Source organism: Melampsora larici-populina (genome assembly GCF_000204055.1).
Source record: "Melampsora larici-populina 98AG31 unplaced genomic scaffold MELLAscaffold_21, whole genome shotgun sequence".
NCBI lineage: Eukaryota > Fungi > Basidiomycota > Pucciniomycetes > Pucciniales > Melampsoraceae > Melampsora > Melampsora laricis-populina.
Window position 1 is genome coordinate 102761 of NW_006768785.1, and position 12073 is coordinate 114833.

The 12073-nt window shown below is 40.6% G+C and overlaps 3 protein-coding genes across 3 annotated transcripts; 2 read left to right on the top strand and 1 right to left on the bottom strand.

Annotated features, from left to right (window-relative positions):
- Positions 1-2725: 2725 nt before the first annotated feature.
- On the bottom strand, positions 2726-3361 carry MELLADRAFT_87443 (uncharacterized protein; the record flags this gene model as incomplete). The annotated part of the gene is made up of 3 exons (XM_007410717.1): positions 2726-2997; positions 3125-3223; positions 3322-3361. 3 exons carry the CDS (start codon positions 3359-3361, stop codon positions 2726-2728), a joined length of 411 nt encoding a protein of 136 aa, XP_007410779.1.
- Positions 3362-3550: 189 nt separating this feature from the next.
- MELLADRAFT_74892 (family 1 carbohydrate esterase) lies at positions 3551-5342 on the top strand (the record flags this gene model as incomplete). The annotated part of the gene is made up of 10 exons (XM_007410546.1): positions 3551-3744; positions 3823-3863; positions 3946-4026; positions 4113-4167; positions 4257-4314; positions 4430-4465; positions 4541-4658; positions 4738-4854; positions 4925-5051; positions 5150-5342. The coding sequence occupies 10 exons, from the start codon at positions 3551-3553 to the stop codon at positions 5217-5219; spliced, it is 897 nt and encodes a 298-aa protein (XP_007410608.1).
- Positions 5343-7846: 2504 nt separating this feature from the next.
- MELLADRAFT_123834 (uncharacterized protein) lies at positions 7847-8563 on the top strand (the record flags this gene model as incomplete). The annotated part of the gene is made up of 5 exons (XM_007410547.1): positions 7847-7967; positions 8034-8099; positions 8177-8281; positions 8393-8458; positions 8538-8563. 5 exons carry the CDS (start codon positions 7847-7849, stop codon positions 8561-8563), a joined length of 384 nt encoding a protein of 127 aa, XP_007410609.1.
- Positions 8564-12073: the final 3510 nt, after the last annotated feature.

The window sequence follows — 12073 nt, forward strand, 5'->3', positions numbered from 1 at the left end:
AAATCGACGCCTTACCTGCAGAATGCAGGATACGATAGAGTGGTAGGAAGTTCTATCGTAAAGAGTGAGTACAATCCAGGTTTGAATATCGAGAGAAAAGGAATTAAAAGAGGAAGAGAAAAATGTGCTCACTAAGAACTTCAGTTTCCACGCGATGGGGAAGAAACCGAAGTTCGAGAGTGGCAAGGGTTATAAGAGAAATCTCGACGACAAATTTTTTTAAGAGCTAATCCCAAAGAGGAAAGATACAAAACACACACACAACACGAACACATGAGCATAGACTAATTAGGACAAGAATGAAATGTAGCTTTACGCTTTGGGATCAATCTAACTTGTTCTTCTTAATCACCCAATGAAACAACTCCATACCGCCTTCTTCAAACTTCTCCCCAGCTATCACCTGTACCTTCTATAACACATGATGGACTTGACCTCTTGAGCACTTTTACCACAACATGAATCCTGTCAGATTTCTAGCCTCATTGCTTGCACCAGACAGAGGATAGCTCAGCCTGAGGGGGGCACTGGAAGGGGCAGGTCACATCTATTGATTTGAGTGTCTTTTGAGCAGACCTTAACAATCCAGTTGAAGTGAACAATCAATACGGTGGATGAGATGTGTGTAGTGGGAGGTTTTGAAGGCTTCTCGATAACTCTCAAGACCGCCCGGTTTCCGGTTTCCGTTTGATTGGATTCCAACGACATCACCACAGATCAGTACCTCAGGACTGAACCACAGTTCAGTCCAACATTCTCAGTAACCACCGGATTCTAAAAGCAGGTGGTCTCAGGTTTTATTTGCGGGCACTTTTTGGTAGCCCCCCAAAAAAATTGGCCAAGGGGATTGACTTACCAAATCATTTCTGAGGCAAACACCTCCCTTATATCCCAAAAATGACTTTTTACATATGATATGTAAGTAGGATTTCAGTGTATAAATTTGTGGAATCAAATTTCAATTTTGCAGAGCAAGTCTGGTTGTGACTAGGCTGGAGCAACTGTAGCGCAAAAATACATAAAAAATTTGAACTTGAAACCCCATAGTATTTTGCAGTACAACAAGTTGTCTGAGACCGTAAAATTTTACGTAAATTTCAAAAATTTGGGACACCTCTTTAGGTAACTAATGCTGTTAACCATATATTTGCAGAAACAAAACACGGTAAAATTTTGGAAGCTTATCAGTTTCATAAAAAGTTTCACAAAAATATCCTGACTTGAAACCCCCGGTTAGCTTTTTTTACGTATTTTTACGCAACAACAACTTGCCCGTTGTTGTGAAATATGCATAATTTTTCAAAGCAACCTTTATAGGTGTCCCAAATTGAAAATGTGTTGTTTTACAAAGATTTTTTTACAAACAACTTCTTGGGATTTATAAAAATCACACAAAAAAACCAAGCTTGAAACCCCATATAAGTTTATGTTTAAGGACATCAATCACGTCTTGAAACATAAAATTTGTCTTAAAAAGACAAACCTGAACTGCCCTAATGATTTCAAGGGAATGATTCTACTTACTGTTCAGACACAACCCTAAGTTTATGTGATGAGGTGTCAATGTCATGCCACTTTTAGTTCCAAGGTATAGAGCAAGTGATATACTGCAATAGGAAGTTGTATCCCTTGCCTTTCACCATTTAGCATAAAAACACAGTGTTGCAAAGAATGAATGTGATAGAAGTGATACACCTTTCATCCGGCTTACCCCTACCAATGTACACCAGGATTCAAAATTATGTCTGCAAATATCAAACAAACCAGAACATGGCCTGAGAGATTTGGGAACATCCCTCAACAAACTTCCTAAACCTAGCAATAGCCAATGCCTCCATCAAACCCAAATTCAGAAGGCCAAGTAGATTGAAACTAAAGCGCAGTCACGCACCCTTTTGTTACTGTCTACCCGCTCATTCCCACTACCCTTGGTAGGCACCTGTGTAAAATCATTACTTTTCTGCATATACTGGCGATCACAGCACATCCTTCCATCAACATTGACCAGGAGACTCATTAGAAGAAGTGCAGTCTATATTGATGGGCATTGAGCCTAGCTCAATGTACGTCTCCAATCTAACTAGACTTTGTTCATCGACCGACTTGCCTTTTGTTCGCGCATGTTGTTTGCATGCTCACTGTGCGGTTGCACTGAGTGGTCTGTTTAACAAACAATGTTCTTAGTAACTCGATCATTTGTTGGTATCAATTCATGTTCAGTCATTTAATCATTATTAGCTCTGAGACTAGTTACTGGACTGGCTTGTCTTTAGTGAGTTGGTTGTTCTCACTTTCTGTCCAGCCTGTGGGAATGGATCATAGGCACAGGATGGGACCACTGTGGCGAGTAATAAATATTTGCCTGGATTTATGATGATGTCTCGTCACGACACTTGAGGAATGTTCCTTGGCTACATTAAGAACAATTTTGAAGGAACATTCTAAAGTTCCGCGGATGGGACCATGCCTTCACATCCTGCGGCTGATAAAGACAATTACTGATCCGAAAGCGCTGGACTGTGAAGCACAACTGGTTGAAATCTCAAGTAAATCGATTCAACTTAGGAATACAACGCAAAAATGTTTTGGAAACAAATAGAATTGAGCAAATCTACTTCAATTTTATATAATACAATTCAACCTACCTTGAATACGATTTTAGACCAACTTGCCAAGGATGTCGTCTTAGAGTGTATCACAAGTTGATGCCATCGGTAAGTGATTTTCACACAGGTTCGACCGCAGGAGGCTCTTCCGTCGGTGTAGAATCCTTCAATGCATGCTCTTTGATCCACTGCTCATCATCCCATATCGCCTTCTTGCTTCCCCATTGTCCTGCACCAGCTGACGCGCCTGATTTGTTATTAGCCCTTGCGAGATTCACCTTCAAGATCTTAAGAGGATGAGATGGTAAAGTATTGAGATGCATATTATCAATGGCATCGACGGCTGAAGATGCATCGGAGAAGGTAATGAAGGCGAAATTACGATTTGTTCCTGATCAAAGAGCCAATCCGAATAAGGAAACATCAATTTTTCTCCTAACTTATGGGTCTATCGAACGATTACACAGCACGATCACATTCATTCGAGGAAAAAACCTTGAAAATTTCAAGTAACAAACGCGTTTGGGTGTCCGGGGGTATGTGTAAGTCGGTGATCACCCCGAAAGGTTGAAAAGCCGCTTGAAGTTGCTCAGGTGCAATATCGGTAGGAATGTTTCCTTGAAGATTGACGATATTTTCGATATGGAGGTACGAAAAGGAAAGGTCAGTTCATCTTTTGCAAGGCAAGACGAATCAGGATATTGAGACTACATACCAACGAAGATAGATTTACGTTCGACTGGTGCTTGTGCCATTCTGTGATGAATCTTTTTTGACGATCAGGAAGCCTGAGAGTGGTGAGGTTAAAGGAATCGAGCTCACGGGGCTCGTCGGACCGCAGCCCCGAAGTTAAAAAACCCTGTGACGTTGTAAAATCCGGGTAAATAAAACGCTGCGCAAGGCTCCTTCAACTTGTTCTCATTGAAATTGTATCTCTATCAACGATGACATCCAAGTTAGAGGTCGTCTCAAGTAATAAGACTCATTCTGGTCGAATCACAAAGTTCAAATTTCAATCATCTTCACTTGGTGACTTAGTGACCTCTATCAATGTTTTCGTTCCGTTATCAACTGAACCGTCGAAGAAGTTCCCGGTACTGTTCTATTTAGCCGGTCTAACTTGCAATGAGGACACAGGGTAGGTTGAATCCACCTTGTGTAAGATATGAGGGTGTATAGGTGACTCAAATGATATATATTCCGAAAAATACTACAGGCCTCAAAAGGGTGGTTTCTTAGCAGAAGCTGCTAAACATGGTGCGTGATAAACTGACGTCATACTGATCGAGTCCACGCTGGCTATGTCATTCAAATCTTGAGATCGTCATTTCTCTTGTAGGAATTGCTCTGGTCTTTCCTGATACATCCCCACGTGGAGCTGATGTTGAGGGTGAAGGAGATGATTGGGATTTTGGCACAGGTGAGCTTTCATACCGACATCGTTTGTCTCATTCGGTTCACAAAAAAACCAATGACTCATTTGTTTTTAAATTTGGACATCGGAAGGAGCGGGGTTTTACCTGAACGCGACTCATCCAAAGTGGGCCAAGCATTATCAAATGTCAGTACATATTTCTCATGTACACTGCTGTCAACTTTTATGCAAAATGTACTTATTGATCATGAGGAAACAACGATGTTAATGAACAGGGAGAAACTGATTACAGAGGAAATTCCGAACGTCCTTGGTGCGAGTGACTTGCCTCTCGTAAGTGGATAAGATTCACATCGATAAAGTAATTTTCATATTGGCATGTAGGTTGATGACCTCTGTATCCACCCTCATGGTCTCCTTTCCCCTCAAATTGACATTGTGTGAATAGGAATTGACACGAAAGAGTATCTTTGGTCACTCAATGGTAAACAGGACCCGCTTAATTGACAAAAGGATGAAATTGAGCTGACCTTCAATGAATTTACAACATGTCTCATAGGGAGGACACGGTGCCTTGACTCTTTACTTGAACCATCCTACCCTCTACAAGTCGTGTTCCGCATTTGCCCCTATTGCCAACCCTACAAATTGTGCATGGGGTAAAAAGGCTTTCAATGGTCAGTAGCTTAACAGCTCTTCCTATCTTATTCTCGTATCATAGAGCAAGAACCGATGTACTTCTGTAATGACTGCTAGGTCCTAATGGGAACGATGGATATCTCGCCAAAGGACTTGAAGAGGGCCGCAAGTATGATGCTACCGAGTTGATCAAACATGCAAAACCATCTCAAGTCAAGATCTTAATCGACTATGGTCTGTTAACCATTCACTACTGCATCTTATTCCTTCTCTTCGTACATTACTGACTGGTGAGACAAAACAGGTAGCAGCGATCAATTCTATAAAGATGGACAATTGCTTCCGGAGAATTTTATTGATGCCTTCTCACAAATAAAGAATCTGAAAGATGCTGAGATTAACGTACGAAAGCAAGATGACTACGATCACTCGTTGAGCATGATTTCCTTGCCTTTACTCTATCGATATTTTCTCAAGTTAGTAGAATACAAGACTAACGCTCTTGTACATCCGATTGTGCGCGTTTTAGATATTACTTCGTCAGCACATTTGCGACTGATCATCTTGAATTCCATGCAAAATACTTGAAGAGCATGTAGTTTTTTTCAAATTGATATGTATACCCTATTATCATCCGATCCTTTCAAGCTGCATCCTTAATGTACACTTGAATGATCCGCTATTCTTAACTCTTGAAAACAATCAAGTTATCCTCAACTGTGACTTTCTCCTGTGAGCTTAAAGTTAAGCAAGAGTCGTTTAGTGAGCACCGCGCGAAACGCGTCGCCTTGTCCAACATCAAGTTTTGGTTCCAATGAACCTGGTATCTTGTGTTATGTGATCCATGTTGAAGATTCTGGAGTTACCGGAAGTTTGAGATTTCCTTTGCAGCCTCGGGTCTTGAATTGTGATCAGGAAAAAATCACAATATCGCCTTCATCGCCTTCTACAATGCTTTTCCAGCAGCAATTGATGCAAAGTCATAAGACCTCATCATGGTAACAGTAGGCAAAAAGTGCTTCCTCAGATCTTTCCTACATCGAGGCAAGAAAGTGTGATAGATTTCAGAAATGGAACTATATCTATTTAACATCTTGAAAATTGGCATCACAAACAAGAAAAATCAAGTCAAGACAAGTCTTGACATACATTCACGTATTCTGGATTCAAGCATAATGATATCAAGGGAATGAAATAAGTCAGACAAAAAACATTTGCCACCGGTGGAAATTATGGATGAGAATTCATCTTTGAACCATTCTGTAAAAGAATTTGCTGTTTTGCAAAACAAGACGGTCAGTGGTGGTCAACAGCAATCCACAGCTTCCTGCGAAGCCATTGATCCATAATCTGTTTTTTGTGGGTTTTTTCTACTTATTGTATCAGTCTTGACAATTTTCACCTCATAATTTTTGTCATCTTTGGGAGCTCAGCCTCTAAACACTAAATTTCTTACATCTTCATGGTGTTTGGGATTTTATTGTGCTCAAATTTATCTGAGAAAGCGTTGTGCACAAGTTTTTCACATATCATGTAATCTTGATTTGATGAACCAAATTCCACATAAAAACAGCTCATACACCCTGAAGATGTAAGAATAGTGTTTAGAGCTCCCCCTGATGATAAAAATTCATTTCAGACCTATGTAGTCTCACACCACGGGAATTATTATGTCCGAGACCCGATTGAGCGAAGTTGTGGTGTCCGAGTCCGCAATAAGTCTTAATTTTTGGATTGAAACCTATTAAAGGCAAGACCTTGGATTTTAATAGGTTTCAATCCAAATTTGAGACTTATTGTGAACTCTGTCACCACATTAAGTTTCACATATGATTGAACCTAATAGATGCCCGTGGTGTCATAACACCATTTCTTCATACAATGGCTCCATCATCTTCATATCCACGCACAAACACCCAAAAAACCATGTCAAATCATTATCCTGCACACAAAAACATTCCAAAACCCCTGAAGACGCTGGAAATATGGTATCTAAAGCCCCCCAATGTGAAAATTGAAATTCAGACCCAGTCTTAACTTCAATTGGATCAATTATAACAGTACAAGAAGATAATCACGAGCGCGTTCGCCGCGCCCTTGGATTGAAGAGACGACATAACTAAACGAGATGTGCGGTCTTGATTCGTTGCGGTGATGTCGGTGTTGGATAAGATTTTGAGGACTTCCAGGCATCAATATGAATCAACTTACAAATGGATTTCACTTCCCAAATCTTCTGATCCTTCAGCCACTTTGAAATACTTAGTTAATTTTGACTGACCAAAGGCTGTACACCAAAGAAGATGTCTTGGACATATCAGGACAGGACCCCGGCATGTGCCGCAGGATGATAGTCCCCAAAATTTTGGAGAAAAAACCCAAATTCCAGGTACAATTTTTGTTTTGGGGCTAATGAAGTTTGAAAATGTCAAAAAAAGTTTCATAAGGCTGGTAGATTTTTGGGAAAAGCCCTGACAGATCTCACGCCATTTTTTGGACATTACATGTAAGTCCCTTGTTTGAGCTGGCCAGTACAGCTCAAAACGAGTAGGACTAATTGAGCGTCGCGTAGCGACGTCATGCTATAAAAGCAGGACACATACACTTGAGTGCACATTATAGAAGAGGTTCTTTTCTAACATCATGACGTGATCAATATGTGTTCAATGTTCTCATATATATAAACAACTGTTATAAACTTTGTTGTTCTTTCTTCATCGAACTCATATTTAGATTTCCTTACAATCTGCTTCTCTTTAGATTGTGGAATTCTTTTGATCACTCACCAGTCTTCTTCTAAGACTGATTCCTGATCCTTGTTCTTATCAGGTATTGTGGAATTCTTTTGATCACTCACCAGTCTTCTTCTAAGACTGATTCCTGATCCTTGTTCTTATCAGACAAAGAATCTTCCACACCTGAATATCTTTGGACTTTGTTAAGTTTGAAATTCCACCATGTTGCCACTGGAGGCCTTGTTCCAAATATGGCCAGATGTATCAACTGTGCCTTCTGAAAAGGTCTCCAAGAGAAAAACAAGGCCTCCTGTGGCAATTACATGGTGGAAATCGGGGTGTTCCTCCCAAATTTTGGGGACTATCATCCTGCGGTGCATGCCGGGGTCCTATCAGGACAAAAGACGTAATATATAGACCGGGTCCAATGGCTAGTCAAGAAGCAAGTACCCCGCCAGCTTGCCAGTCTCTCCGTGCCCATCTACAACTTGATGTCTTTCAAACCCCACCTCAAGATATTGGTGATGTGCATCACACTGTCTGTTCTTATGAAGATAAGCTCAGTCGGCGGCCTAGATTGTCCCGGTGGGTTCGATCCGGGGAGCCAAGCATGTGAGTCTGTTCTTTTATCTCGACTATTGTCTATATCTGATCTAACGTTTTCTGGTTCACACAAAGCTTGTATTCAGGATGTTCAAGGGTATACAAGATACAATTGTCCCTATGAAACTTGCGGACACACTGGTGGAGTCGCCTCATAACTCTCTATCTTACATGTATGATGTTCATGTGTGATTCTTATGTGGATCTGACGACAACAGGAAATAAGTGGGTTTGGATGTTCAATTGCGTGCCTTACCCGGATGGCTCCGGATTCAGTAACCAACAATGCGAGAAGTACAACTATCTTCGTCCAGGTCTTTACAGTCAGTACTTGTCTCTTCATCTTCTAATTCTTCATATTCATTGGGTTGATCAAATCCTTTGGTGAAATCATCTCCATGGACCTGTCCATTTTGTGGTACACATTTATTCAGCTTGTGAAAACCATGGCGGTTACACTTATCAGTGTTTACACAAGCTTGGTGACAGACCAGTCATATGTAAGTCAATTCTTGATGATTGTGAAGAAGTTTAGGAAATGTGTTGTTGATGTGATCTGCTCTGTTTTTGACTCGGAAGCTTGTGAGAATTGTACGAAACGCTAGGGCCCTCACAGTGCCGTAAGATTATGTATCGTGATTGTCACCAAATGTTAAAAACCCTTCATCTTTTGCGGCGTTGGAGTTGATAAAAACTAGTGGTACATATCTTGTTGGGCCAATCTGTATAACAAGTCCTACGTGTGATCCCACTTACTCACAAAGTTCAGACTGTTCCCAGAAGAAAAGGACTGGTAGTATGTTGATAAATTTTTCTAATGTCTTACATACATACAAGGAGTGCACCAAGTTCTTAAAACTATAGCGGTGTACAAACCTACAACCCAACTTGAAAACCCATAAAAAAAACCCATGAAAACCCAACTTTTTAATGGGTTTTTTTCATGGGTTTTTTCACATGGGTCGCCTGGAAAGGTTTGAACACTCCAACTCCCATCACATCCCAACAAATGCCTAGAGTCACAGGCCGCAGGCAGCTCCTGTCATCACTGGACACCTTGATTTTACTTCACATCTCTCTTCTCGCATCTTCAACCACAACTCCATCCACTAGCACCAGTTTCTTTCCAAATTTAATCTTTTGTTTGATGATGGTGTCCTTCATGAAATCCGACAATGATGAAAATGACGACAACAACGATTCAGACGATAATATTGGGTATGAAGAACAAATCATCATCTTTTCTTACACAGTCATGATTTTACTGTCCATGAACCAGCGTTCATACATCCAACAACAAAAGAGAAGATTGGAAGAGGAGGGATCAACTTTAGGAGTTCTATTGATGATACGAGAAGAAACCAAAAGAAGAAGATACCCACTACCAAGACACCGTCGGCCTCGTGTTAGTGAGAAGGATCGATCTTTTCAAGCTTGGTTTGATGAATCCGATCGCACTTGGTTCATGGCTGTAAGCTCAAGTCACTAAGTATATACATCCTCCTGTGAATTGATTATTTGATCATCTACTGTCTCAAACTGTTAGGCACGCATGTCAAAGGATGCGTTTACAAAACTTCTTCACCAAATCGCATGGTGTCCTATCTTTCACAATAACTCAACTTGTAATCAGGCACCGGTCCAGTGGCAGCTGTTAGTGGCTTTGGCTAATTTAGGGTTATACGGAAATGGAGGATCCTGTAGTATGAAGGCAAAGACGTTCTACGTGTCAGGTTTGCAAAACATTCTGCTGTAAAACTCTTCTCTTTTGATTTTAGACTAATGCTTGGTTCTTGATTCTTGGAAGAGGGAAGTGTGGAAAATTATACTAAACGCTGTATCCATGCTATTCTTGAACTTGAGTCAGAATTTGTACGATGGCCAAATGCTGATGAGCGAGCTGAAAATAAGCAACGTATCGGTCGGACTTCTTGGTTTCAAGATTGTGTTGGGTTTATTGATGGAACTTTGGTACCATTAGCGTACGCTCCCTCCAAAAACAAGGAGGATTACTACACTCGAAAGTCGATCTACGCTTTGAATTCTCTTATAATTTGTGATGATCATCGAAAAATACTGTACGCTCATCAAGATGGTTCATCTTGGATCAAATTTGTCGAACGCTGTACTTGATCACCTAGCGAATCTCTAGAGGCCAAAGGGCTGGCAGATGGTCGATCTCGAAGTACCGGCTCCAGCTCCTCATACCATGGACATCTACGCAGTATTCTGACTATTTCAGAAAGATAGTTGGTCAATATAAATCACACAAAGATCCAACAAGATGCACGTACCTTCAAGACTTCCCCCTTCTTCTTCACATTTCTTGACTCTTCTCTTACTCCACTTGAATGCAGCAATCTCGTCCTTTGAAACAGTGAAATCGACATCAGCATCCTTATTCCCTTCCCCAGTCGCTTTTCGGAGAGAATCAGCCTCGTGGAACCATTGTGCAAGGGCTCCAATCTACATGTAAAGATGAAAAGTCAAGAGGGCTCATAACACAGTTAGATATAAGCAGCACACTTACCTTCTTCTCGCACTCTCGACCTGTTCTGCCGGCATGCCCCTTTGAAACAAGGTAAGCTGCAACTCGTTCACGAACAACACTCTTCTGTTGTGTACGCCAAGCATTATAATTCTCAAAATTGCTGCACCATTCAGCAACAAGATCTATGTCTGATTTACCATCAATTTCAGAAGGGGTGAACCAGCATTTTCTAGGCTTGGTGGTGTCCGTGTCTTCATCATTATCATTTTGAGTATTGACTTGAGAATCTTCTGTAGCTTGATTTTGAGTATTAGACTCAGTTTGAGATGATTGAATGGCTTTGGAATTCTTGGGAGGCTTTTGAGAAGGTGGTGCTGGTGGTTTTCGAGGCCGTCCTCGCCGCTTCTTAGGTGGGTCAGGAGTAGCCATACCAGAGATAGAGGGTGCACAGGCTGGTTGGCTGATCGAGTTGGCTGATGGATTGGAGGAGATGATTTGTTGAGTATGAGCCCAATCCAATGGGGAAAGGGTTGGGATTACAAATGGGCTTGAGGTTGGATTAGGCTGAGATCCCACCGTGTTTGTGCTGATTGTAACTGAAGGAGTTTGAACGGAGTTTGAAGTTGGATTTGGTGCGGGTGTGGGACTGATTTGTGGATGGATATGGGTTATTTGGGTTTGTTGCGTTGGCAAGGATGGGGAAGGGTTTGTTGAGTCCATAACTCAATTTTTATTAACAAATGGGTGGTCACATCTAGCTGATTTTAACCCATGTGAAAAAACCCATGAAAAAAACCCATTAAAAAGTTGGGTTTTCATGGGTTTTTTTTATGGGTTTTCAAGTTGGGTTGTAGGTTTGTACACCGCTTATATTTCAGTTGACAAAACACCCATGATAAGGAAACATGAGAGTACCATGCTTAATAATAGTCCAAGTTAAATCAGATGCTGTTGATACTCCTGCACCACCTTCCAAATTTAATGTGCATAAGATCATAAGTTTGGAAAATAAAAGATTCTGTGAATCCAACTAGCAAATCAACATAATTGAGAGTCATGGAATGCAGGACACGTACAGATAGGTGTGCAAAGGTTTCTTTCTAACATCATGTCATGATGTAATGTGTTTGAGTGATTCATTTATATACCACAAACATGTTCCCACTGCTGTTGTTCTTTTCTCATTGAACTCATATCAGTTTCTCACAATCTTTTGCATTCCTCAGATTGTGGTTTCTTTTTGATCAACATCAGTCTCATTATTAAACTGATCTCTGATCCTGAATTTCTTCAGGTGTTGTAGTTGTTGTTTCTCTCTTAAGTAATTCTCTTATTGAAATCAAACTCATATTAGTTTCTCACAATCTTCTGCATTCTTCAAATTGTGGTTTCTTTTTGATCAACGTAAGTCTAATTATTAATTAGACTGTTATCTGATCCTTAATCTCATCAGATAAAAGACACCCAAAACCTGTAGGCTATTTAAAAGTCAATGAGAAGATGAAACCATTTGGTTTAGTTTGGGTAAAATTATAAACACTCTGAAACTCATCTTCACATTGTCCACCTGAAATTTGTAAGTGTAACTAAGCCCCTCTTACAACACAGCTATCTGGCCTGAGAC